General features: G+C 45.3%; 1 protein-coding gene across 2 annotated transcripts in view; it reads left to right on the top strand.

The window, feature by feature from the left end:
• Positions 1-19,511, top strand: part of SGSM2 (small G protein signaling modulator 2) — a 69,538-nt gene extending 50,027 nt beyond the window's left edge. For both annotated transcript variants that reach the window (XM_066635732.1, XM_066635733.1), the window contains 11 exons: positions 1,518-1,582; positions 2,173-2,318; positions 4,908-5,036; positions 6,653-6,829; positions 7,183-7,578; positions 8,807-8,931; positions 9,896-9,978; positions 11,861-11,970; positions 12,134-12,230; positions 18,656-18,823; positions 19,423-19,511. In XM_066635732.1, the coding sequence (XP_066491829.1) occupies positions 1,518-1,582; positions 2,173-2,318; positions 4,908-5,036; positions 6,653-6,829; positions 7,183-7,578; positions 8,807-8,931; positions 9,896-9,978; positions 11,861-11,970; positions 12,134-12,230; positions 18,656-18,823; positions 19,423-19,511 (1,585 nt within the window). The remainder of the gene's footprint in view (positions 1-1,517; positions 1,583-2,172; positions 2,319-4,907; positions 5,037-6,652; positions 6,830-7,182; positions 7,579-8,806; positions 8,932-9,895; positions 9,979-11,860; positions 11,971-12,133; positions 12,231-18,655; positions 18,824-19,422) is intronic.
• The last annotated feature ends 2,952 nt before the right edge of the window (positions 19,512-22,463 follow it).

Here is a 22,463-nt window from a genome sequence, read left to right on the forward strand (position 1 = left end):
GATGGGCTGCTGCATGAGTCTCAGGAAGCTTGGGGCAGTTCTGTAGGGCTCGTGGTGAGCGGGGCAGACAAACTTTTTAAAAAATTAAATTTAGAGCTGGATCAATTTGTCTTGAATGTAATTTTATTATAAACTTCAGTATCCTGCATTTCCACCCACCAGGGCAGATCCTGTCCCTTAGGGCAGATTAACAATGCAGTACAAGTCCTCACTTAAATAATTTTCATTCAAAGTTGTTTCATTATATAGCTGATGAGAAAAACAAAACTAGATTCCAGGGCCACTGTCTGTATGGCTCCAGGTCTGTGTGCGTTTGCTCTGGCCCGGAAAGCTCACATTTATTTAACTGTTTAACATTAGAAGTGTTTTGGGTCGTTATTCAGGAATTTGGTGTTTTTCTGTGACCAGAAATATACTGTAGGAAAATAACTTTTGTTTACGTATATCAACTCACCAACGGCGAGATTGGTTTCATTATAAGTCATTTCACTTAAAAGTTGCCGTTTCCACGAGCTTATCGAGAACTTTGAGGACTCGCTGTATATGACAGCTGAGAGAACGTTCATCCAGAACAGGTGTAGGGAGGGTAGAGGTAAGCTAGAGGTGGTTTGCCCCCTCCCCATGTTTTCCCCCACTGCCAGTTTTGCAGTGGCAATGCAGCCTTGGGTGACTGGCAAGCACCCAAATACTGCAAATAAGAACCCCTTTTTGCCTCTGGGAAATGGTTGAAATTGTCCCTGCCATAACAGAAGAGCTCCCCCCAAATCTCTGTCATTGGGAAGGAAAGGGTTAATTAAGCTCCTTCTCTCTCCCCCCCCCCCCCCGCATTTATTTTTAGATGATGCATGCCTTTGTTTCAGCAGTCAAAATGATAGCCTTCCTGCTCTTCTCTCCCACCTTAGGGAATGCCTTATTGCAAGATGGCATTTTTGGGCTGCAGTTCTTATAAGTTTTTGTCTTTTTCTGTCCAGCCCACAGGTGTACACATTTGATCCCGGTTGCATATATTTATTTATTTATTTTTCACATTTTTGTACCGCCCTTCCTCCAAAGAGCTCAGGGCGGTTTACACAGCTGCTCCTCCCCTCCTCCTTGTCCTCACAACATCCCTGTGAGGTAGGTGAGGCTGAGAGAAAGTGACTGGCCCAAGGTCACCCAGGAAGCTTTGTGGCTGAGGGGGGATTTGAACCTGGATCATCCAGGTCTAAGTCCACCTCCCAAACCACTACACCACCCTGGCTCTCGTTGGGCAGAAATGTCTAAAGATCCACTGATCAATGAACAAGACATCTTTTAGGTCAGCTGGAACATGGTTTTTTTAGTCATTTAATCTTATTTTTTAGCGAAAGGCTGCAGCCAAGGAGGGGCAAGAAGAGGTGCCATTGTGATGTGACAGTTACAGGGTTGGACTGACACCAAGGAGAACTTGATTTGAGTTGCTGCAGGAAAAAAAAATGATGTATGCTCATTTGATGTTGTGAACAGAAGGATAATTGGGATTTTTGTTCTTTCTACAGAACCCCTTTAAAAATGCTGTGTGAAAATATGAAGAGACAAATTGTTTCCAGAGCCTTCTATGGTTGTAAGTGTGCTGCTTGCTTGCTGCTGTTTGGGCAAGGAGGTGTATTTACATGGTGCTTGGAGGCAGTGTAATCACTAGGGTTTCTGTCACCCTGTGTGGGGGACCAGCTCATCCCCCTCATGTTGAACCTCCTTCCCCTGCAGTGGGAGGGGCTATGGTGATGCACCATTGGCCCCCCCCCCCACTGTTTGTTCGGCTATAACTTTTGATAGAATAGAGATATTAGGATAATTAGGAATGGCTTTTCAAATAAAGGACAAAGGTTACTCCTAAAGTATGTCTTAGGAGCATTTGGGATGTTGAGCCAGCACAGAAGCTTCTGGGGGACTAGAAGAGTCCCAAAAAATAGGGCATTTGTCACAACCTGGAAGTTGAAGCACTATAAGTTTGGGTTCAGTTCTGATTCTTTTTTTTTTTTTTTAACTTTCCAGGGCAGTTCTGACTCAGACACTTTTTAAAAAGTGGTTGGCCTACCAGTTTAGTACTTGGATTTAGTTCAGATGCCCTACCTAATGTAGTGTTCAGGCAGAACACTTATCAAACGAGCTGCCACTGGATTCCATTTCATTCCTCTCTCCCACCCACCACAGGGCTTGCCTACTGTCGCCATTTGTCCACCGTTCGAACGCATTTGTCCGCTTTGGTGAATCACACAATTATCCCGCCAGACAAACCCACGAGTGCTGCAGGAGGACTGACGAAAGAGGTCTGGAGCAAGTATCAGAAGGACAAGAAGGTAGGCGAACGGACCGTTACACAGGTGGGGGGGGGCTACCCACTCCCAGGACCTGCCTTTACTGAATGCCTAAAGTGGAGCTGCGCCTTCTGGTTAGCTATAGTTAGTTAACGGCAATGGATCGTACTGCTGTCTGACATGAATTTGGCCTTACTAATTAGATAATTAATCATAATTCTTGCCCTACTGTTCAGGCTCCCAAACTAATTTAGGTAGAAGTGTCTGTGAGAGCCTAGCTGCAGACAGGGGCTGGTGGATGACCCCAAAATCCCTTTCATTGCTCTGTAGAGCTGTGTGGTTTTTAGATCTAGTGTCCATTGCGGTACATTTATTGTCCTTATTTGTTTAGAATACTTATACAGGTGTTTACCAGTGATTTTCAACCCTTTTCCATCTCATGGCACACTGATAAGGCATTAAAATGGTCAAGGCACACCACCAGGTTTTTTACAATTGACAAGGCACACCATGCTGCCAATGGGGACTCACATCTCCCATTGATCCTATTAATAAATGACCTTTCCCCAAATTCCTGTGGCACACCTGTGGTCCACTCGCTGCACACCAGTGTGCCACGGCACAGTGGTTGAAAATGGTTGAGTTACACTGTGACTAATGACGGACTACATATACAAAGGCAGTGCCCTAAGAACACAAGGTTCTTACATGCTAGTCAGTTTCATTCAATTACATGCTATAGAGCTGGGGTGAAGTCCCTGAATGTAAGAGCCACATATAATAAACAGCAGTTGTTTGAGATACGCAATGTTTAAGAAGCATTTAAAGTCTTAAATATGTGTATTTAAATATGTGAAATTTTTGCCAAGTAATCAAGCTCCAATTCTCACTTCGCCTTATCTCCCGGTCAATCAAAGGGCAAAGCCTTTCAACTCTGAACAGTTTGTTTCTCAGCTGAGCAGTTGCTCAGCTCAGGCAGGCACTTCCTTAGTTCCTATAGTTACTTTCCAAGGACATTCCAACCAAAGTTGACCAGGGACATCTCCTTCCTTCTGCTGCAGCCTGGTTCTGCTTTGCAAATGCTTGCAAACGCAAATGCTTGCAAAGCAGGTCTGTTTTTGGAAACACCAGGATGGGACCCTCCTTCCCAGGCTACAATTCAGTGCACCGTTACTTAAGAATAACACCCATGGAAAGCAGTGTGTCTACTTCTGAGTAAAAAGGGTTGCAAATATCTCATCTCTCTGCTGTGAATTGAATTGCACACTCTCATTTATGTCTTATGGGTTGTATGTTGTATGTAGAGCTTCTGGCTTAACACACCAGACACCTTAACGGTGTCTTTGATTCATGGTTCTCCTCATGTCCATGATTCATGGATCTCCTGCAGTGGTTCCCAACCTTTTTCACTTGCATATCTTTTGGCAGCCCATTTCCATAAATTGTACCCTTCATTATTAGCAAAATGTTTGTAATTAATAATACAAGCCCTCATCTCCTCCATATGAAAGCCCAGTCTTCATGTATTCATCACATATTTTCTCTTTTCATCTGTTTGAAGAACCAAAGACTCTGCCTTTGCACTGTTTTGCACCAGAAGTGTCCTGAGAAATTCTGGGTGCTTGATCACTTTCCATATTATGTTTCAGCTTTTTTTACTGTGATGGTTTTCAATCACTGGTTCATAGATAAATTGATGACCAAAAACTAGCTATTGGTGGGGCTTTCACAGCCAACTAACTACCTCCCTTCCTGCCTTGCAAGGCATTCTGGAGCACGGCCTGCCTTTTTCTGCCATTCTGCCATTCTTTTTCAAGTACCCCTAAAGGTTCTGTTGAGTGTCCCTGGGAGTACGTGAATACCAGGCTGGGAACCACTGTTTTACTGGTATGTAGTTTACAGTGCACTTACTCTGATAGTGTTTACAAAAAGGTGGTGAAGACCAGAATTTAGAAAAGAATAAAAATGTATCTTATGATCTTTTACTATGTTTTTAATAAATTAGAGACTACAGTTCTTAGGTAACAATTAGTGGTAGGTTATTTTTTAGGATCTGGCCTCGGGTAAAATCAGACAAAACTATAGTCAGACACACACACCCCCAAGTTTAACCCCCGACTTATCTGAGGGTCATAGAAAATTCCATGATTGTTGGCTCAAAACCTGCCCTCGACTTATCTGTGGTGTTGACTTATGGACGAGTGTCTGCGGTAGTTGTGATGCTGAAAGAAGCCCAGTCAACACGTATGTCTGGGGGCTGCACTTTATATGTCAAAGAGTGGCATGTGCCCGCAAGCCATGGTTTGGCTACCCCTGCTATGGATGCAATACTGCGTTCAGCCATTAGATGGTGCTGGTTGTTAACCAGCACCATCTAGTGGCTGAACACAGTATTGCACCTCTACGCCAAGAGTTCTCAAAGCGATTTACATATCCAAAAGAAAGGCAAGATAGTCCCTGGCCCCAAAGGTTCTTGCCATCTAACAAAAGATGTAGGAGAAGGGGTGAGGGGGAAGCAGGGGAAGAGGGAAATAAATATGTGATCATTTTACATACAGGGTATGGCGGATGCTGGACGTTAATCGTGCTTAGCTGAGATTTAAGTTTCTTTTTTTATGTTCACTGTCTTAGAATTACAAGGAACTGGAGCTGCTCAGACGGGTCTACTATGGTGGTGTTCAGCATGAAATCCGAAAAGAGGTCTGGCCATTCTTACTGGGCCACTACAAGTTTGGCATGACCAGAAAGGAGATTGATCGGGTGGGTCCTCACGGCTAAGATTTACAGAGCATTCTGGAGTGTGGGCTCCATTTGCACAGGGATCTGATCCTGATAATCCGTTTCTCAACATCCATTCATTCCAGGTCTGAGGGATGTGGAAGGCCACCCTGAAGCCTAGTCTGCACCCAGGTTTGGGCAGTGAGATCCACTGGTGGATCTCTGGGTGACTTGCAGCAAATCAGCAAAGATTTTTGATGCTTAGTAGTTTAATAAAATCAAGTAAAATGGCAAAGCAAGACCAAACAAAAAATGTCTGTGCTATGGCTGACCTTGTTCTACTCACTTCTCTCTCTTGGCCTGAGTGTGTGGCACCAGTAAGATGGGAATATCCATTGGTGACCTTTGAACATTTCTATACATGGAGCTCTGCTGGTCAGTTTTAGAGTTTTGAGTTAGAATTTCTGATCTGTTGTAATTCAAGTATAAATCTGTACTTGTATATGCAGAGTTCTCCCAGTGTGAGGCTGTCAGATGCGTATGAAGCTGTTGTGTGTGTGGGGGGGTTGGTTGGTCGATCAGTTGCTTGGTCTTCAATAAATCCCTGGATTGTAGATTTTTCTAAAGATACAATTATTCTCCAGGTAGTGGTCTTGGTTATTGGTTCTCACGTGCACTGATCATGCAACAGTGCAAGCCTTTATAGAGTTCATTGATGGATAATGGTGACTGTTCCTTAAATTGAAATGGTCCATGGAACAGTTGCATCTTTCCAAACCCGCTCACTCTTCTTTTCTGTCCCAAGAGAACTACAAGGGTAGCCATAGACTGCAAGGTCAGCTTCTGGTCACAAATGAGCACCCGTGTTACAGACTGGATTGTTAGATTTCTGTTTTTGTTTTCATTTAGGATTTGTTAAATTAGGAAAACATGCATTATGCAGACAAAAAAGAAGAGCAGGGTATAGAGGTCTAAAATATAAAAAGATAACAAAAGAGTTTTGTTGCACCCTAAAGATGACCAAATACGTAGTCACTGAGTTAAGAACATAAGAACAGCCCTGCTGGATCAGGCCATAGGCCCATCTAGTCCAGCTTCCTGTATCTCACAGTGGCCCACCAAATGCCCCAGGGAGCACACAAGACAACAAGAGACCTGCATCCTGGTGCCCAACCTTGCATCTGGCATTCTGACATAGCCCATTTCTAAAATGTGGAGGTTGCACATACACATCATGGCTTCTAACCCGTGATGGCTTTTTCCTCCAGAAATTTGTCCAATCCCCTTTTAAAGGCATCTAGGCCAGATGCCATCACCACACCCTGTGGCAAGGAGTTCCACAGACCAACTGCAAGTTGCTGCAAGACTCTGCAACAGACAGACAGGGCTGTTGGTTTGGGAGCTGAGCATGTGGAAGGATGTACTTTACCTTGGAAAGAAACTATTGCATTCATCTTTTCCAAATCAACGCCGCTTAGCATAGTCTGATAGAACTTCTCACGTTTGTCCCAGGTTGCCCTGAGGATGCAGTTGGTTGAGAGGTGATGCTTGCACATGGTGGGGCATGTCCACAATGGGGAAAAAACATGTTGCCTTCCCCCCCCCCGGCCTTTTTTTAGAGATCGGCTTCTAACAGTGTCCTTTTACATGTCTTCAAGGTGGATGAGGAAATCACGCAGAGATACCAGAAGGTCATGGCGGAATGGAAGGCCTGCGAGATCATTGTGAAACTCCGGGAGAAAGAGTCGCAACCGGCCACCAAGTTCTCCTCCGGAAGCAGTATCGACAGCCATGTCCAGCGTCTGATCCACAGAGACTCCACCATTAGCAACGATGTAAGACGGTGTGTCCCACCCATGTGGTCAGCTCGCTTCTCGCTGGGCCTAAGAAGAACCCGAATGGAGCAAGCAGTGGTTTAGCTACTCCATCTGGCACCCAGGGGTGCAACATTTTTTAGCACCCCCGGCCCCCACTTAGCTACACCACTGTCTCTCCATTGTGAGCAAGTCTTTGAAGAATTTGTTGTTGCTTTGTAGATTAAAGGGGGAAAAATTGAATTTATCTTCCCCTTGTCTAATTTTTCCAAAAATTTTGGAATGCTTTTTTATTGAGATCTTTGCTTCCCTACGTGAGACGTACTTGCTAATTCATTTTTTTTTCTTCTTGCTTGCAATCAAATTGCCTTCAGGTCTTTATATCTGTCGATGAAATGGACTCAGTAGAGCGAGACGTGAAAGCCCCAGAGGAACCCTCGCTGACTGTGGTGAGCGCCGACACCCCAGTGGTGGCTGTGGCAGCGGAGCAGCAGCAATCCGTCGAATTTGACTCCCCAGACTCTGGGCTGCCTTCCTCTCGGAATTACTCCGTCACGTCCGGCATCCTCTCCAGCATTGACGACGGGCAGAGTGTCTGCTTTGAGGATTGCACTGAGGAAGAAGCCGGGGTAGATCTACGGAGGTCGGATTCAGATCACACCTCCAGAGCAAAGGGCTTGGAGCCCCAGGGATCAGTTAGTGAGGAACAGCCAATGGACTGCAAAGAGTCTGCGGAAGCGAGCGTGTCTGTGTGTTCTGCGGCTTACACGGTAGGCTGAGTAGCTCAGCAGTAGAGCATCAGTTTTGCATGCAGAAGGTCTTGGTTTCAATCCCTAGCAGCATCTCTCCAGGTGCTCTCTCCGGGTCATTTATTAAAAGGGCCTTTGGGGGATGTGAGCCCCCCCACCATCAGTGTGCCTTGTCAGTTGTCAAAAAAAACCTGACAGTATGCCTTGGCAATTTTAGTGCCTTGTCAGTGTGCTGTGAGATGAAAAGGGTTGAAAGTACCAACCAGGCCTGACTCTGCTTAGCTTCCGAGATCATGGTATAAGCCTACAGCACCCGGTATTCCCAGGTGGTCTCCCATCCAAGTACTAACCAGGCCTGACCCTGCTTAGCTTCCGAGATCATGGTATAAGCCTACAGCGCCCGGTATTCCCAGGCGGTCTCCCATCCAAGTACTAACCAGGCCTGACTCTGCTTAGCTTCCTAGATCAGACGAGATCAGGCATGTGACTTGCAGTGAATCAGCAAGGCTTTTTAGTGCCCACTAGCTTCAGCGGTATCGAGTAAAGCAAAATTATTTGCCATGGCTGTGTCCTTGTGTTAATTGTTCGTCTTTTACGGTGCAATCGTTGGCATGTGTATTCAGAAGTAAATCCTATTTATTTAAATGGGACTTACACCCAAGTAAGTGCATGGAGGATTGCAGCCTTAGCCTTAATGTTCCTCACCTGTAAAATGAGTGTATTAATTGGAGCTCTTTCTGTAGCTCTGCTGGCCAAGTTTAGAGATTTGCATTTGACTCCTTGGTCTGTACAACTCTCATGTAGATCTTGATGGGGGCAAGTTGTTACTGGAGCTCTGGCACACCTGTCCGTGGAGGTACAGTTTAGCGCTGGAGACCTTTTGCTCTCTTTCAGTGTTATGCTTCTTCAAATCAACATCAGCCATACTATGGATGGCAGAACTGAGCAGCTTCTACCCAGAATCTCTAAAGAAATTCAGCATATTATTTTGGAGGGGAAATCAAGTTTCTAGTCCTCATTACCTGCAAAGAAAGTCCTTAAAAATGGGTGTGAGCCCCTTTTGAAGAACATGCTACATACTGCTACATGTGTTTTTGTGTGTAGCAGTAAAGACCTCTCTTATCTAATTTGTGTGTATCAGAATTAAAACACTCATACACACATACACACAAATTAAAATCGTGCCCCTGAATCTCAGATGCAGCAGAGAATTCATGGTTTTTTTAAATGGTATATTTGTATCTTCTAGATAGAAATGTTGGACACCGTTGCCTTAAACTTGCATAGAATTGATAAAGATGTACAGAGGTGTGATCGGAATTACTGGTATTTCACTGCTGAGAACCTTGAAAAGCTTAGGAACATAATGTGCAGGTGAGTTAAACTTTGTGGTTCTGAGACTTGGGGGTGAAGCCGGAAAACTTGCTTGGGAACTCAAGGCCACTGCCTTTTGGTAAAAGGGTAGAGTTAGGTCTAGTGTGGACCTGCAAAGATATTGCTGCTTAAATTTCAAGTTCTCCCTAGACACCACTACTGGCCAAAATTTTTTTTAATCTTTGTATTTTTGAATAATACCATCATGTTATACATCATTCAATGCATAATGCAATGAAACAAACCATGCTGAAATATCTCTATCAAAGTTATAGCAGAAAAATCAGTGGGGGTGGGGCAATGGTGAATCACCATGCCCCACACCTGGGGCATTGTCCCATCCACTGCATGGGATGTGGTCCATTATGGGGGTCTCCCACACTGGGTGGTGCAAACCTTAGAGTCGCCACTTGAGATGATAATTCTTTATAGGGTTGCTGTAAAGATTACTTCAAAGGAAGTGCATACAATGTGCTTTTCACTCTGAAAAAAGTACCATATAAATCAGGGGTGCTCACACTTTTTTGGCTCGAGAGCTACTTTGAATCCCAGCAAGGCCCGGAGATCTATCAGAGTTTTTTTTTACAATGTTCGCACCATCATAACATATAACATTTATGTGTACAATGTATGCTGGTGTATGCCTTGAGCCCCACTGAGTATAACAAGACTTACTCCTGAGTAGACATGCCTAGGATTAGGCTGTGAGGCTGCAATCCTAGCCACACTTACCTGGGAGTAAGCCCCATTGAGTGCAATGGGCCTTACTCCCGGCGTTTCCTCCCAGAGGCACCAGAAGGGGGGGTCGGCACTCCGCGATCTACTCATTTTGCCTCGCGATCTACCGGTAGATCGCGATCCACCTATTGAGCACCCCTGATATAAATGTTAATTATTATTAACCCATGTGAGATATGCATCTAGTGTGTGTCTCATGTTTTCTTTCCCTTCCTCTTTGCTACAGTTATGTCTGGGAACACTTGGATGTTGGCTATGTTCAAGGAATGTGTGATATATTGGCACCTCTCATGGTTATCCTAGACAAGGGTAGGATATGCAAACATTCTTCTTCCTGGATTATGTGCATTCTTGAAAATAGATTGTATGAACATCTTATGCTGCCAAACTGAGCCAGGCCATTGGTCTCCCTAAACCAATATTGTCTACTCAGACTGACTGCAGCTCTCCCGGGTCTCAAGTAGAAAGAGGTCTTTACCAGCTCAGCTACCCGAAATAGCCTCTTTGTTCACTAAGTGGCAGCTTTTCTAGATTAAATTGTTACATTATCTTATAAAGTATTGAGATTTTGCTACTGTTCAAATGTTATTTTAATTTGTAAGTTTTTATTTATTTTGAAAAACTTATAGACTGCCTTTCAGTGACTCAAAGGGTGGCAATACCATTTAAAGCCAGTAAAAATAATAAAATCACTGTCGTAAACGCACTAAATGACTGAAGCAACAGCAATCAGTTGCTTCTCCAGCGGCTGCATTGGCTGCCCATTCGTTTCCGGGCCCAATTCAAGGTGCTGGTATTGACCCTTAAAGCCCTATACTGCTCTGGACCAGGGTATCTTAGAGATCGCCTACTCCCGTACAATCCGGCTCGTCCTCTTAGGTAATCAGAGAAGGCCTTTTTACAAGTGCCGCCGCCTAGGGAGGTACGTGGGGCAGCTGCAAGAAATAGGGCCTTCTCAGTAGTGGCACCAACGCTATGGAACTCCCTTCCCCTTGACTTAAGAATGGCTCCCTCTCTTGAGACCTTTCAGCGAGGCCTGAAGACCCTTCTGTTTAAACAGGCCTTCTGAGTTCTCGGCCTTTTAACATCTTTTTAACATCTTTTAATATTTTTTACAGGCCTGATTCTTTTATGACTTGCTGCTGCTCTATGCTCTTTTTACCTATTTTTTACTCTGACTGCTGTTTTTTATGATGTGTTAATATGTTTTTAGTTGTTTTTAAATTATGTTTTTAATATGTTGTAAGCCGCCTTGAGTCCCTTTGGGGAGAAAGGTGGGATAAAAATAAAGTTGTTATTATTATTATTATTATTATTATTATTATTATTATTATTATTATTATTATTATAACATCCATGGAAATCCTGCCAAACCTTGAGCTGGAGCCAGCTATAAAACATTCAGGAATTGATTAGTTGAATCTATGGATTATCTGTTTTAATTGGCTGGGACTGCCAAGCCTACTACATTGGAGTAAGCTCCTCTAAACAAAATGGGACTTACTTCCAAGGAGACATGCATAGGATTGTGGTCTAAAAGTATTATAATAATATAGTGTTGTTATTGGTTGATTGTTGTTGTTGTAGGCTAATGCAGTGGTGTCACTAGGGAGGTGCAGACTAACTAGGTGACACACTGGGGGGGGGGGTGACACCACTACTGGCCAAAATTGTGAAATCTTGATATTTCTGAAAAATAAAAAAAATGTCACATCATTTGATGCGTGACTTCAAATAACCAGAAAAGGAAAACTCAGTTGGAACAAAAGATGGATTTTCTTAACTCAAAACTGACCAATGAGACTGGTTTTTCTGAGAGCCAATGAAGTGTTATTATGACACATCAGGGAACCAATAAGGTATTGTTTGAGTCAACACTCGTTTCCGTGTATTAGAGCAGATACTAGAACTCCTCTTTAGTTGTGTGAGCGCCATCAAATTGGCCACGGTTTTTTTTGGTTGGTTACTGATTTGTTGGGTGACCTGTACTGTTATATATTAAAATAAATAAAGTTTATGGCGGTTACACCAGCAGGAGTGATGCCACTGATTTTTATGATATTGTAATTTATTCTGTATTTTCTGGTCCGGGAGGAGGTCCATCTTAGGGGTGACACAAGGGGCTCTTTCACTGGGTGACACAAACCCTAGTGACTCTCCTGGGCTAATGTCCATCTTGGTTGGATTTCAGATGAGTTGGCCTACAGTTGTTTCACACACCTAATGAAGAGAATGTCTCAAAACTTCCCCAACGGAGGAGCCATGGACATGCATTTTGCAAACATGCGGTCCCTCATCCAGGTGGGTTCTTGTATGTTCTTACTTAAAAGATTTGTATCCTGCCCTTCCATCCATTTGAAAGGAAAGCCAGAGCGTCTCCATAGTCTGCGTTCCTGGCAGGAAGTGTGGCCTCTCTATCTCTTTTCATTGTTTGTCTTTTCCTTCTTTTTTTTCTGTTTGAAAGATTCTGGATTCTGAGCTCTTTGAACTGATGCACCAGAACGGAGACTATACCCACTTCTACTTCTGTTACCGCTGGTTCCTGCTCGATTTTAAAAGAGGTCAGATTTTTACAGCCTAATCTCCCTTGTCTTGCATACTCTCTTGGCTTAAAACATTACCCTGACTTTATTTTTCACAACTTGGAGTTGATAAACAGGACTCCCAAAAGGAAATCTTACAGTCCAATGCTAGGTATGTCCACTCAGAAGTAAGCCCTGCTGAGTAAATGGGATTTGGTTGGCAAACTTCAGTCTCGAAAAACTATGGTATAAGCCTACAGCACCTGCTATTCCCAGGCAGTCTCCCATCCAAATACTAACCAGGCCTGACCCTGCTTAGCTTCTAAGATCAGACAAGATCAGGCATGTGCAGGGTAACTGTCATGTAAATGTGCATGACACTGCAGCTTTAGCCAGTTCGACAAGTATTAGGCTGCAATCCTAACTTTCCTGAGAGTAAGCCCCATTGAACAAAATAGGACTTACTCGCGAGTAGAACTGGTTAGGATTGTGCCCTTAGTCAATTAATAAACCAGAAGGAATTTACATGTGAGGAAAATTAGGTCTGCAGATCGAAAGCTCCATTTTGGGAGAGGCTTTCCGCCATTTGGGATAGTAGCAAGAAATATATTTTTTCTTTTGTTTTTAAGATGACACCCATGTCTGTTGCATCATCTTGGAAGAAGCAGCTTCTGTCCCACTGAAGGGAAAGCCTCTTCCGAGACGGAGCTTGTGTTCTGCAGTATGAATATTAAAACTAATATAAATCTGTTGCTTGATTAATCAACAATAATCAGCAAATTAATCAGTCTATTAAAAAAATTCAAAGGTTTACAAATGAAGAGAGTTTTTTTAACCCACGTAACATTAATTTTTTTTATGTCAATGATCTTATTGTTCATTTTCATGATAGACAAATATCTGCGTATGATGGTATCATTGAAATGGGTGAGGTTGTTCGATGCTGCATCATTTTCACATGGGACCTCACCTTGAGAACACTAGAGAACTACTGCCAGTTTGGGTGGGCAAATGCTGAACAAAATGGACCAAAGCTCTGACTCAGTTTGATGCAGCTTCATATAGCATACAGTCCTTCATACAGTCCTGAGAAGCTGTAGCTCGGTGATGGAGAACCTACTTTGTGGACTACAGAGAATCCGTGTAGACACTGTGAGTCAGGAACCACAAGTGGGTGGTGACCTGATTTTTGGTGGGTCACAAAACTGACACGCCGATACTGGCAAGGAAAATGTATTGAGCCCTATGGGAACACAGAGCAGCAGGTGTGTGTTTACTCACAAGTAGGTGAACATGCTTTGCCCATGTTGAAGGGAAGGCTAAGGGGAACATAATGCCACCAGAATGATCCCATCTTCTTGCTCCGCTTGGGGGTATCCTCTTGACAATGGAATGCTGGACCAGATCCATTTGGTGTGATCCAGCAGAGCTCTTTCTATTGTCTTCACACAAGCTGACTTATCCTGAGTCAGACCATAAGTCCATCTAACTCAGTGCACTGATGGGTAGCAGCCCTTCCCGTTTCAGGCAGGGTTTTGCCAAATTCCCAGTCCAAGCTTGCAGCAACTGTTACCCTGCACATCCCTGACCTTGTCTGATCTTGGAAGCTAAGCAGGGTCAGGCCTGGTTAGTACTTGGATAGGAGACCTCTTGGGAGGTCTCCCAAAAGAGCCATTGTTCATCCTCGGCGACTTCAATGCTAGAGTTGGTGCTGATAACAGTTCGTGGCCCACTTGCTTAGGTCAGTTCGGCACTGGGAAGATGAACAAAAATGGCCAACGCCTGCTAGAGTTTTGCTGTCATCACGGTCTCTGTGTCAGCAACATGTTCTTCAACACGAAGCCCCAACATAGAGTCTCTTGGAGACACCCAAGATCAAAGCACTGGCACCAGCTCGACCTGATTCTCACCAGACACTCCAGCCTTCCCAGCATCAAGATCACACGCAGCTATCAGGGTGCTGCCTGTGACACCGACCACTCCCTGGTGTGCAGCAGAGTGAAACTGCAAACAAAGCGACTGTATCACACGAAAAGGGAAGGAAGACCTCGCATTGATACGAGCAAGACCCGGGATCAGAGAAAAGTGGAGGAATTTGCACGAGCGCTTGAGGAATCTCTTCCAGGCCCGGTCGATGCAAACGCATCCAACAGATGGGAACATTTCAAGAATGCCGTTTACAACACTGCCTTGTCCATATTTGGCAAGAAGACCAACAAGACGGCAGACTGGTTTGAAGCCCACTCTGAGGAGTTGACACCAGTCATTGAGGAAAAGAGGAGAGCTCAAGCAGCATACAAGGCCTGTCCCAGTGAGCGCAACCTGCAGGTCCTCCGAGCTGCTTGCAGCAAAGTCCAGCAGGCTGCCAGGAGATGTGCTAACGACTACTGGCTCCAGCTATGTTCCCAGATACAGATAGCAGCTGACACCGGCAACATCAAGGGGATGTATGATGGTATCAAGCAGGCCCTAGGTCCAACACAGAAGAAAATTGCCCCTCTGAAGTCTGCAACAGGCGAGGTCATCCAGCAGATGGATCGCTGGGTGCAGCACTACTCTGAGCTGTATTCCAGAGAAAATGCAGTCACCGAAGAAGCGCTGAACAACATTGAGTGCCTGCCTGTGCTGGAGGAGCTTGACAGTGAACCAACCCTAGAAGAACTTCATGTGGCCCTGGACTCCCTTGCCTTTGGCAAGGCACCTGGAAAAGACAGCATCCCTGCTGAAGTCCTAAAGTGCTGCAAAGAGATCATCATCACTGAGCTGCATGAAATCCTTTGTCTCTGCTGGAGAGAAGGTGGAGTACCTCAAGACATGAGGGATGCAAACATCATCACGCTGTACAAGAACAAAGGCGACAGGGGTGACTGCAACAACTACCGTGGCATCTCTCTCCTTAGCGTTGTAGGAAAGTTGTTTGCCCGAGTTGCACTAAAGAGGCACCAGGTACTTGCAGAGAGCGTTTATCCAGAATCACAGTGTGGATTCCGAGCCAACAGGTCCACCACTGATATGGTATTCTCCCTTAGACAACTGCAGGAGAAATGCAGGGAATAATGACAGCCACTCTTTATAGCCTTCATAGATCTCACGAAGGCTTTCGACCTGGTCAGCAGGGATGGCCTCTTCAAGATTCTCCCCAAGATTGGATGTCCACCCAGGCTCCTCAGCATCATCAGATCCTTCCACAAGGACATGAAGGGCACTGTTGTCTTTGATGGCTCCACATCAGACCCCTTTGACATCCGAAGTGGCGTGAAGCAGGACTGTGTTCTTGCACCAACCTTGTTTGGGATCTTCTTCGCTGTCCTGCTGAAGCAGGCCTTTGGAACTACAACAGAAGGCATCTATCTCCGGACCAGATCAGATGGAAAGCTCTTCAACCTCTCCAGACTGAGAGCAAAGTCCAAAGTCCAGCTGAAATGTCTGCGTGACTTCCTCTTTGCCGACGATGCAGCTATCACTACGCACTCTGCCAAAGATCTCCAGCAGCTCATGGATCGTTTTAGCAAGGCCTGCCAAGATTTTGGACTGACAATCAGCCTGAAGAAAACACAGGTCATGGTTCAGGATGTGGACTCACCTCCCTGCATTACAATCTGTGCGCATGAACTGGAGGTTGTCCATGACTTTGTGTACCTTGGCTCAACGATCTCCAACACTTTTTCTCTCGATACCGAGCTAAACAAACGCATCGGTAAAGCAGCTACCACATTTTCCAGATTCACAAAGAGAGTCTGGTCCAACAAGAAGCTGACGGAACATACCAAGATCCAGGTCTACAGAGCTTGCGTCCTGAGTACACTTCTGTACTGCAGCGAGTCATGGACTCTTCACTCACAACAGGATAGGAAACTGAATGCTTTCCACATGCGCTGCCTCCGACGTATTCTCGGCATCACCTGGCAGGACAAAGTTCCAAACAACACAGTCCTGGAACGTACTGGAATCCCTAGCATGTATGCACTACTGAAACAGAGACGCCTGCGTTGGCTCGGTCATGTCGTGAGAATGGATGATGGCCGGATCCCAAAGGATCTCCTCTATGGAGAACTCGTGCAAGGAAAGCGCCCTACAGGTAGACCACAGCTGTGATACAAGGACATCTGCAAGAGGGATCTGAAGGCCTTAGGAGTGGACCTCAACAAGTGGGAAACCCTGGCCTCTGAGCGGCCCGCTTGGAGGCAGGCTGTGCAACATGGCCTTTCCCAGTTTGAAGAGACACTTGGCCAACAGTCTGAGGCTAAGAGGCAAAGAAGGAAGGCCCATAGCCAGGGAGACAGGCCAGGGACAGACTGCACTTGCTCCCAGTGTGGAAGGGATTGTCACTCCCGAATCGGCCTTTTCAGCCACACTAGACGCTGTTCCAGAACCACCTTTCAGAGTGCGATACCATAGTCTTTCGAGACTGAAGGTTGCCAACTATATAGGAGACCTCTTGGGAATACCGGGTGCTGTAGGCTTATACCATAGTCTTTCGAGACGGAAGGTTGCCAACCATGAGTCCAAGCTTCTCCTAGAGCACCTATGCCCACTTTAAGCTAATTAGTGTTACCAAGAGGGCTGTTTTGTTTAGGGGAATTATTACACTACCCTTATTGGAACTTCAGGATCGCAGGCTGGATAACAAGACGGCGTAATGCAGAGAAATTCCCTTTAGCTTAAGAGGAGACTGAGAGAAAGCTAACTTTTAATAAAAGATTGTAGTTTTATTACAAAAGAACAAAGGTAAACATAATGCACATGGAAAAATGATAAGTATATGTTTCTTGGTCCTAGTACTTGAATCTAGTGTACATAGCTTTCATGGTGGTTGCATGTAAAGAGTATTTGGTGCATCTGAGGAAATTAGAAAAGGGAAAGGTTGTAGGGAAGGATTTTAGGGGTCCCTGATCTGCCAAACCCAGTTGCTGACTAAAGATTGGGAGAGAAGGAGAAAAAAGGGGGGGAAGAAGGGAAAAAGTTCCAGACGCAAGATAGTTACCTGTCCTGTAGAGCAGTTGGATGGGGGGGGGGGGGAGAGTCCGGTGTGGAGGACCCTCTGACGCAACACAGATGTGTTGGTCCTTGGAGGGAGAGCCAGAGAGAGCATGTGGCAGGAAGCTCTCTCTTAAAAAGGGGTTTTCGGACAGAGCTGAGCCGGATTGTAGCTTGCTAACTACCGCCCAGCATGGTGTTTGGAGTCAGGATGTCCCTTATCAGCAAAATTCAATGGGGGCTAATGGCTGGCTTCCTAGATGGGGGAACTTAAACCGTACAATGAAGAAGGCAATACAATACAACCCAAGCAGGCAGTTCAAGTTTGCATACAGGACTTAAACAGTGATTGAGTTAAAACAATGCAATGAATAGGAGACACTTAAGCAATGATTTACGATGCCAGACTTCCTGCCATAATGTGTGACCATCGGGAGGTGGAGGTTTTATAACCTTGTGACTTGACCTGATTGTGGCCTGTATGCTGAGGTTTAATCTGCGTGATATTTTAGTCCGTAGTACATAACCAGACAGAGAGAAAATCACAACTAAAAGGAAAAAAGGGAATTTTCACGTAACATTAGCTCCCTTGTGTTCTCCAACAATGGCCCTAGTTCTGCACTGCTGGACCCCACCACCACCACCACCAGGGTAGCTCAACCTGCAGAGGTACTCCTTTCTCCCCTCTTCTGCCAGCAGCAGCAACTTGGTTGTTGGTTTTGGGCAGGGCAGCCACACACCAGTCTCCGTTCCAGCAATCCTCAGATGTCCATTTGCCCATCTGTCCATTAGTCAGTTAGTCCATCAGTCAGTCAGCAAGTCTAGTAGTCCATCCACCAGTCCATTAGTTCCTCAGTCCACTAATCCATCAGTGTAGTTCTTTCCCCTCCAAACTCCTTCCTTCTACATCCACCAAACTCTCCCTTCTTCAGGTGCTGCTTTTATCCCTTAATGACCTGGTTGCCTCTAGTGGCTGAAGCTGTGCAAGTCACCCACTGCTAGTTGGAGCCCTGGGATTAACCCTATGTTGCCTGCCAGAGCCACTGTTGACACCACACCCTATGTCCTCAAGGGATCTTGCACGTTTTCATTGCAGAAGGTGCCAGGGATTAAATGTGGGGCCTTGGGCATCACACGAAGCTGTGACAGACCCCCCACACCCATGGTATGAAGGAACCTCCTACTGAGCCAGACATGTGTATCCCAGTACTGGACTCTGACTAGCAGCATCAAGATCTCAGGTTGAAGAATTGCCTGGCCCTCTGACATCCTTTTGTGTGGTGATGCTGGGGATTGAACCTGGGACCTTCTGCATGTTGGGCATGTGGTGTTTTTCACTGAGTTACAACTCCTTATAAGCTCAACCTTATTGTTATTTATAACTTTATTAGCCACCATTGGGGGGGGGGAATAGCCTGGAGATAACTGTTGACGCTGATCCGCTTGAGTAATTGAATGCTCTTGTAATGTTTATTCCCCCCATTCAGAATTGTTGTACGAGGATGTGTTTGCAGTGTGGGAAGTAATTTGGTCAGCAAAGCACATCTCTTCAGAACATTTTGTACTTTTCATTGCCTTAGCACTGGTGGAAGTCTACCGGGAGATCATCCGCGATAACAACATGGACTTCACTGATATTATCAAGTTTTTTAACGGTAAGGGGGAGGGAGCCGGGATTTGTTTGAGGATTCTTTTCCATTTCAGATGGCTTAAATGCTCTGCATGCCTCTCTCCTTTGCAGCGCAAAAATGTTGATTCTTTAGGGAACACAGACAGGCAAATAAGTACATACAGACTTGCCTTCTACGGAGTCAGTCCTTCTGGTTTAGTATGGTCAACACTGACTGGCAGCATCTCTCCAGGGGTTCAGGCAGGGCTCTTTCCTCACTTGATCCTGGGACATTCTGCATGTACAGCTCTACCCCTGAATGATGGCCCATCCTCAACCTCGTTCAGTCCTCTTCCCCCCCCCCTTCGAAAGGCACAGGTTGGGCAAAGAGGGAAAGGGAGGCGAGACCAGGAGGCAGCAGCAACCGGAGAAGGCAGCAGTGCTTGCAGAAGTGGTGCCCAGAAAAATAAATGGCAAAGCTGGAACTACAGCCTTGCCCTTGCTGGGTTGGGGAAACTTTTGACCTGGACCAGACCATCTTATTTCATTAATTAATTTCAAGGCAGTGTCCACAGGGTTCCTGGGCAGCCTGAAATCGGAGCTTCTAAACCTTTCTCCCCCCCCCCCATTTTTTTTTTTGCGCAGAAATGGCGGAGCACCACAATGCTCAGGAAATTCTGAAGATCGCCAGGGACTTGGTTTGCAAAGTCCAAACGCTGATCGAGAATAAGTGAACCTGGGCACCGCTGGACAGGACTGCATTGCAAACAACACTTGGGGCCAAGGAGGGAGAAACAGTATTTTCTGCACTGTCACTTAACTTGCATCTTAATGGCATCTTCCATGTAATGTAGTAAAAACTCCAGGGATTTCTAAGACTTTTTTTTTTTTTAAAGCTACAGATTTGTCCCACCAGGAGACAAGGTTGTGTGTGAGTTCCCGTTGTGACTTTCTTTGTTTGTCCATTCTGTTACATTTCTCAGGTTCTAAGAACGAGATCCTCAGCAGATGGACACACACCTATGGAGTGTCCCAATAGACATTGCTCCCATCGACCTCCCTGCACTGTAGTTTGGCCAACTCTTTTCTGGGTTTTTTTTGGTGGTGCCCGCATGTGGGTCAGGCCTTCCAGTGCTCTTGCCTCCTCTCAATGTTGTCATAGGGAGCAGGACCGATTGCAAGCAGGCTCTACTCATCACCTATGTATGTGATAGGGATTGCCTAGGAAGAGGCAGGATTTATTGCTTGGTAAGCAGGAGACTTCCTCAGCGTTCTGTGCAGCTCTTGCAACTGGGGCAAGGAGGAAAGCTAACTAAATAAGTGCCATACACCAGACTTCCCCTCTTCTTGTCTCTTTCTTTGAATAATCAAAAGATGTGCTTCACTCTTATCACGACAGGCTTAACCACCAGGAAGAGAGGCCCCTATCAGGATCCCGGAGAAAGGCAAGCAGAGGTTCCTAAACTTTTTCTGCACAATCATGAGGGCTAGAAACTTGATTATACTTAAATTTAAAAAAAAAACAAAAACACTAGGGAGCCAGAAGAGTGACTGAAAGCTCTGGATACCCAGAATTTATACGGCCTTAATTCTGTAAGAGGGCCTCCAGTGGGCAATAGAGAAGGATGTCTCTCTCAGACGTTGAGTTTGCTTTGTCAGTTTGTTATAACTCTGGAAGATTTCCAGGTTTCTGGCTTGCCCTCTCTGCATTCCAGGTTGCTAGAGTGCATCCCCCTTTGGGCTCAACTGGCTTCTCAAAGGCTGGCCACGGCCCCACTGGACCAAGGATCATCCACCAAGGGAAGTGGATGCAGTTAGTCCCAAAGCAGCATCAAAGTACATCCAGCAGAATTTATCTTTGTTTCTTTTTGGGGTGCAAGGAAGGTTTGACCAGAAAACTCCCAATTTTTTTGTCCCCGTTCGCATGCACGCCATCTCTCAATCCCGTTGTGAGTTCCTTTCCGTGTGTGTGCCCAGTTCAGTGTGATGCACGCATGGTCCTTCTGGACAGTCTCATGAAGAGGCTGCTACTTACTGTGTGTATGTTTTTGTTCAGTTGAAAGGTGAATTCTTAACCCTTGGCTGCCGTTGACCGCAAGGGATTAATGTCTAAAACAACAAAGCTGCACTAGATTTTTTGGAGAATGTATTATATGACACTTTATTATGTAAAAAAAAGAAAAGAATTTAACTGTGCAAACTTTGTTGTATCTGTTTCTATGTCCGGCAAAATGGTATTTTATGACTATTGTGTATTGCCTTATTTATTTTTGTCAAGAGCAGAGTATTTTTCTTTATGGCTCAAGAGTTTATTTATCTTTGAAGTGCAACTGATGGATAGAAAATACATATCGTCAAAGCTTTTCTAATGGGAAAAAAAATTGTCTTCTGTCATGTTTAAAAGCAAAACCTCACCATGCGTCTAACGAGAGCTCCACCGGATCAGGGTCTTATCCTGCTGCCTGCACTGGCTCCCCAAGTAGGGTATGAAGGAAAGTGCCCTCCTATACTGTATATCAGTGTTTTTTTAATCACTCTACCTTGCTCAGGATCAATCAAGGTTGAAACACTTTAGAGCAGACACATGTACCTTTTAATACACTCTTGCAATTCTACATTCTACCATTAGGTGGCAGATTTTTCCCATTGCAGTAGGGATGGGAAGAGATTTTTCTCATTCAGAGGCTGATTCTGATGTCAGAGATCTGATATCAGGAGTGGATCAGGGACTGTCACACATGGATCCTGCCAATTAAAACCTTAACCTAATTGGGACAGCATAGCTTGATCCCACAAGAGCTCCTTGTGGCAAAAATGGTAAAATATGGTACATTAAGTGGGTTCAACTCTGGTTGAGCAGCTTTTTCCAGCCAACCTTGAGGGAAATATTGAGTCGAGTGGCCAAGGGTCCGGTTTTGGGTCCTGCGCTGTTCCAACGTTTTTGTAAGCGGTCTGGATGATGGGGTGGGGAGAGATGCTCAGCAAATCTGCAGCTGACACAAAGGAGAGAGGAGAGCCAACACCCTCCAAGACCAAATTAGGATCAAAAATGTTTATATGGGCCTGTCAACAAGAGACAAAGTCCTGCATAGAGGGACAAAAATTCAGAGACACAAGTACAGGCGAGGGCTCTGCAGACTAAATTGAATATCAGCCAGCTGTGTCATCTGGCTGCAAACAGAGCAAATGCCATTCCAAGCTGCATGAGCCAAGGAATATAATCCAGATCCCAAGAAGCAACAGTTCCACTCTATTCTGCACTTGGAATACTGCATCCAGTTTTGGATCCCACATTTTTAAGAAGGCCACTGACAAGCTGGAGAGTGTATGGGAGAGCAATTAGGCTAGAGAGGGTTCTGGAAACCAAGTGCCATCAGGGTGGGTTAAAAGAGCCTGGTAGGTTTCTCCTAGAGAAAAGCCACCTAAGGGGAGAGATGAACATAAGAACATAAGAACATAAGAACAGCCCCACTGGATCAGGCCATAGGCCCATCTAGTCCAGCTTCCTGTATCTCACAGCGGCCCACCAAATGCCCCAGGGAGCACACCAGATAACAAGAGACCTCATCCTGGTGCTCTCCCCTACATCTGGCATTCTGACTTAACCCATTCCTAAAATCAGGAGGTTGCGCATACACATCATGGCTTGTACCCCATAATGGATTTTTCCTCCAGAAACTCGTCCA

Source organism: Tiliqua scincoides, chromosome 8 (genome assembly GCF_035046505.1).
Source record: "Tiliqua scincoides isolate rTilSci1 chromosome 8, rTilSci1.hap2, whole genome shotgun sequence".
Lineage (NCBI taxonomy): Eukaryota > Metazoa > Chordata > Lepidosauria > Squamata > Scincidae > Tiliqua > Tiliqua scincoides.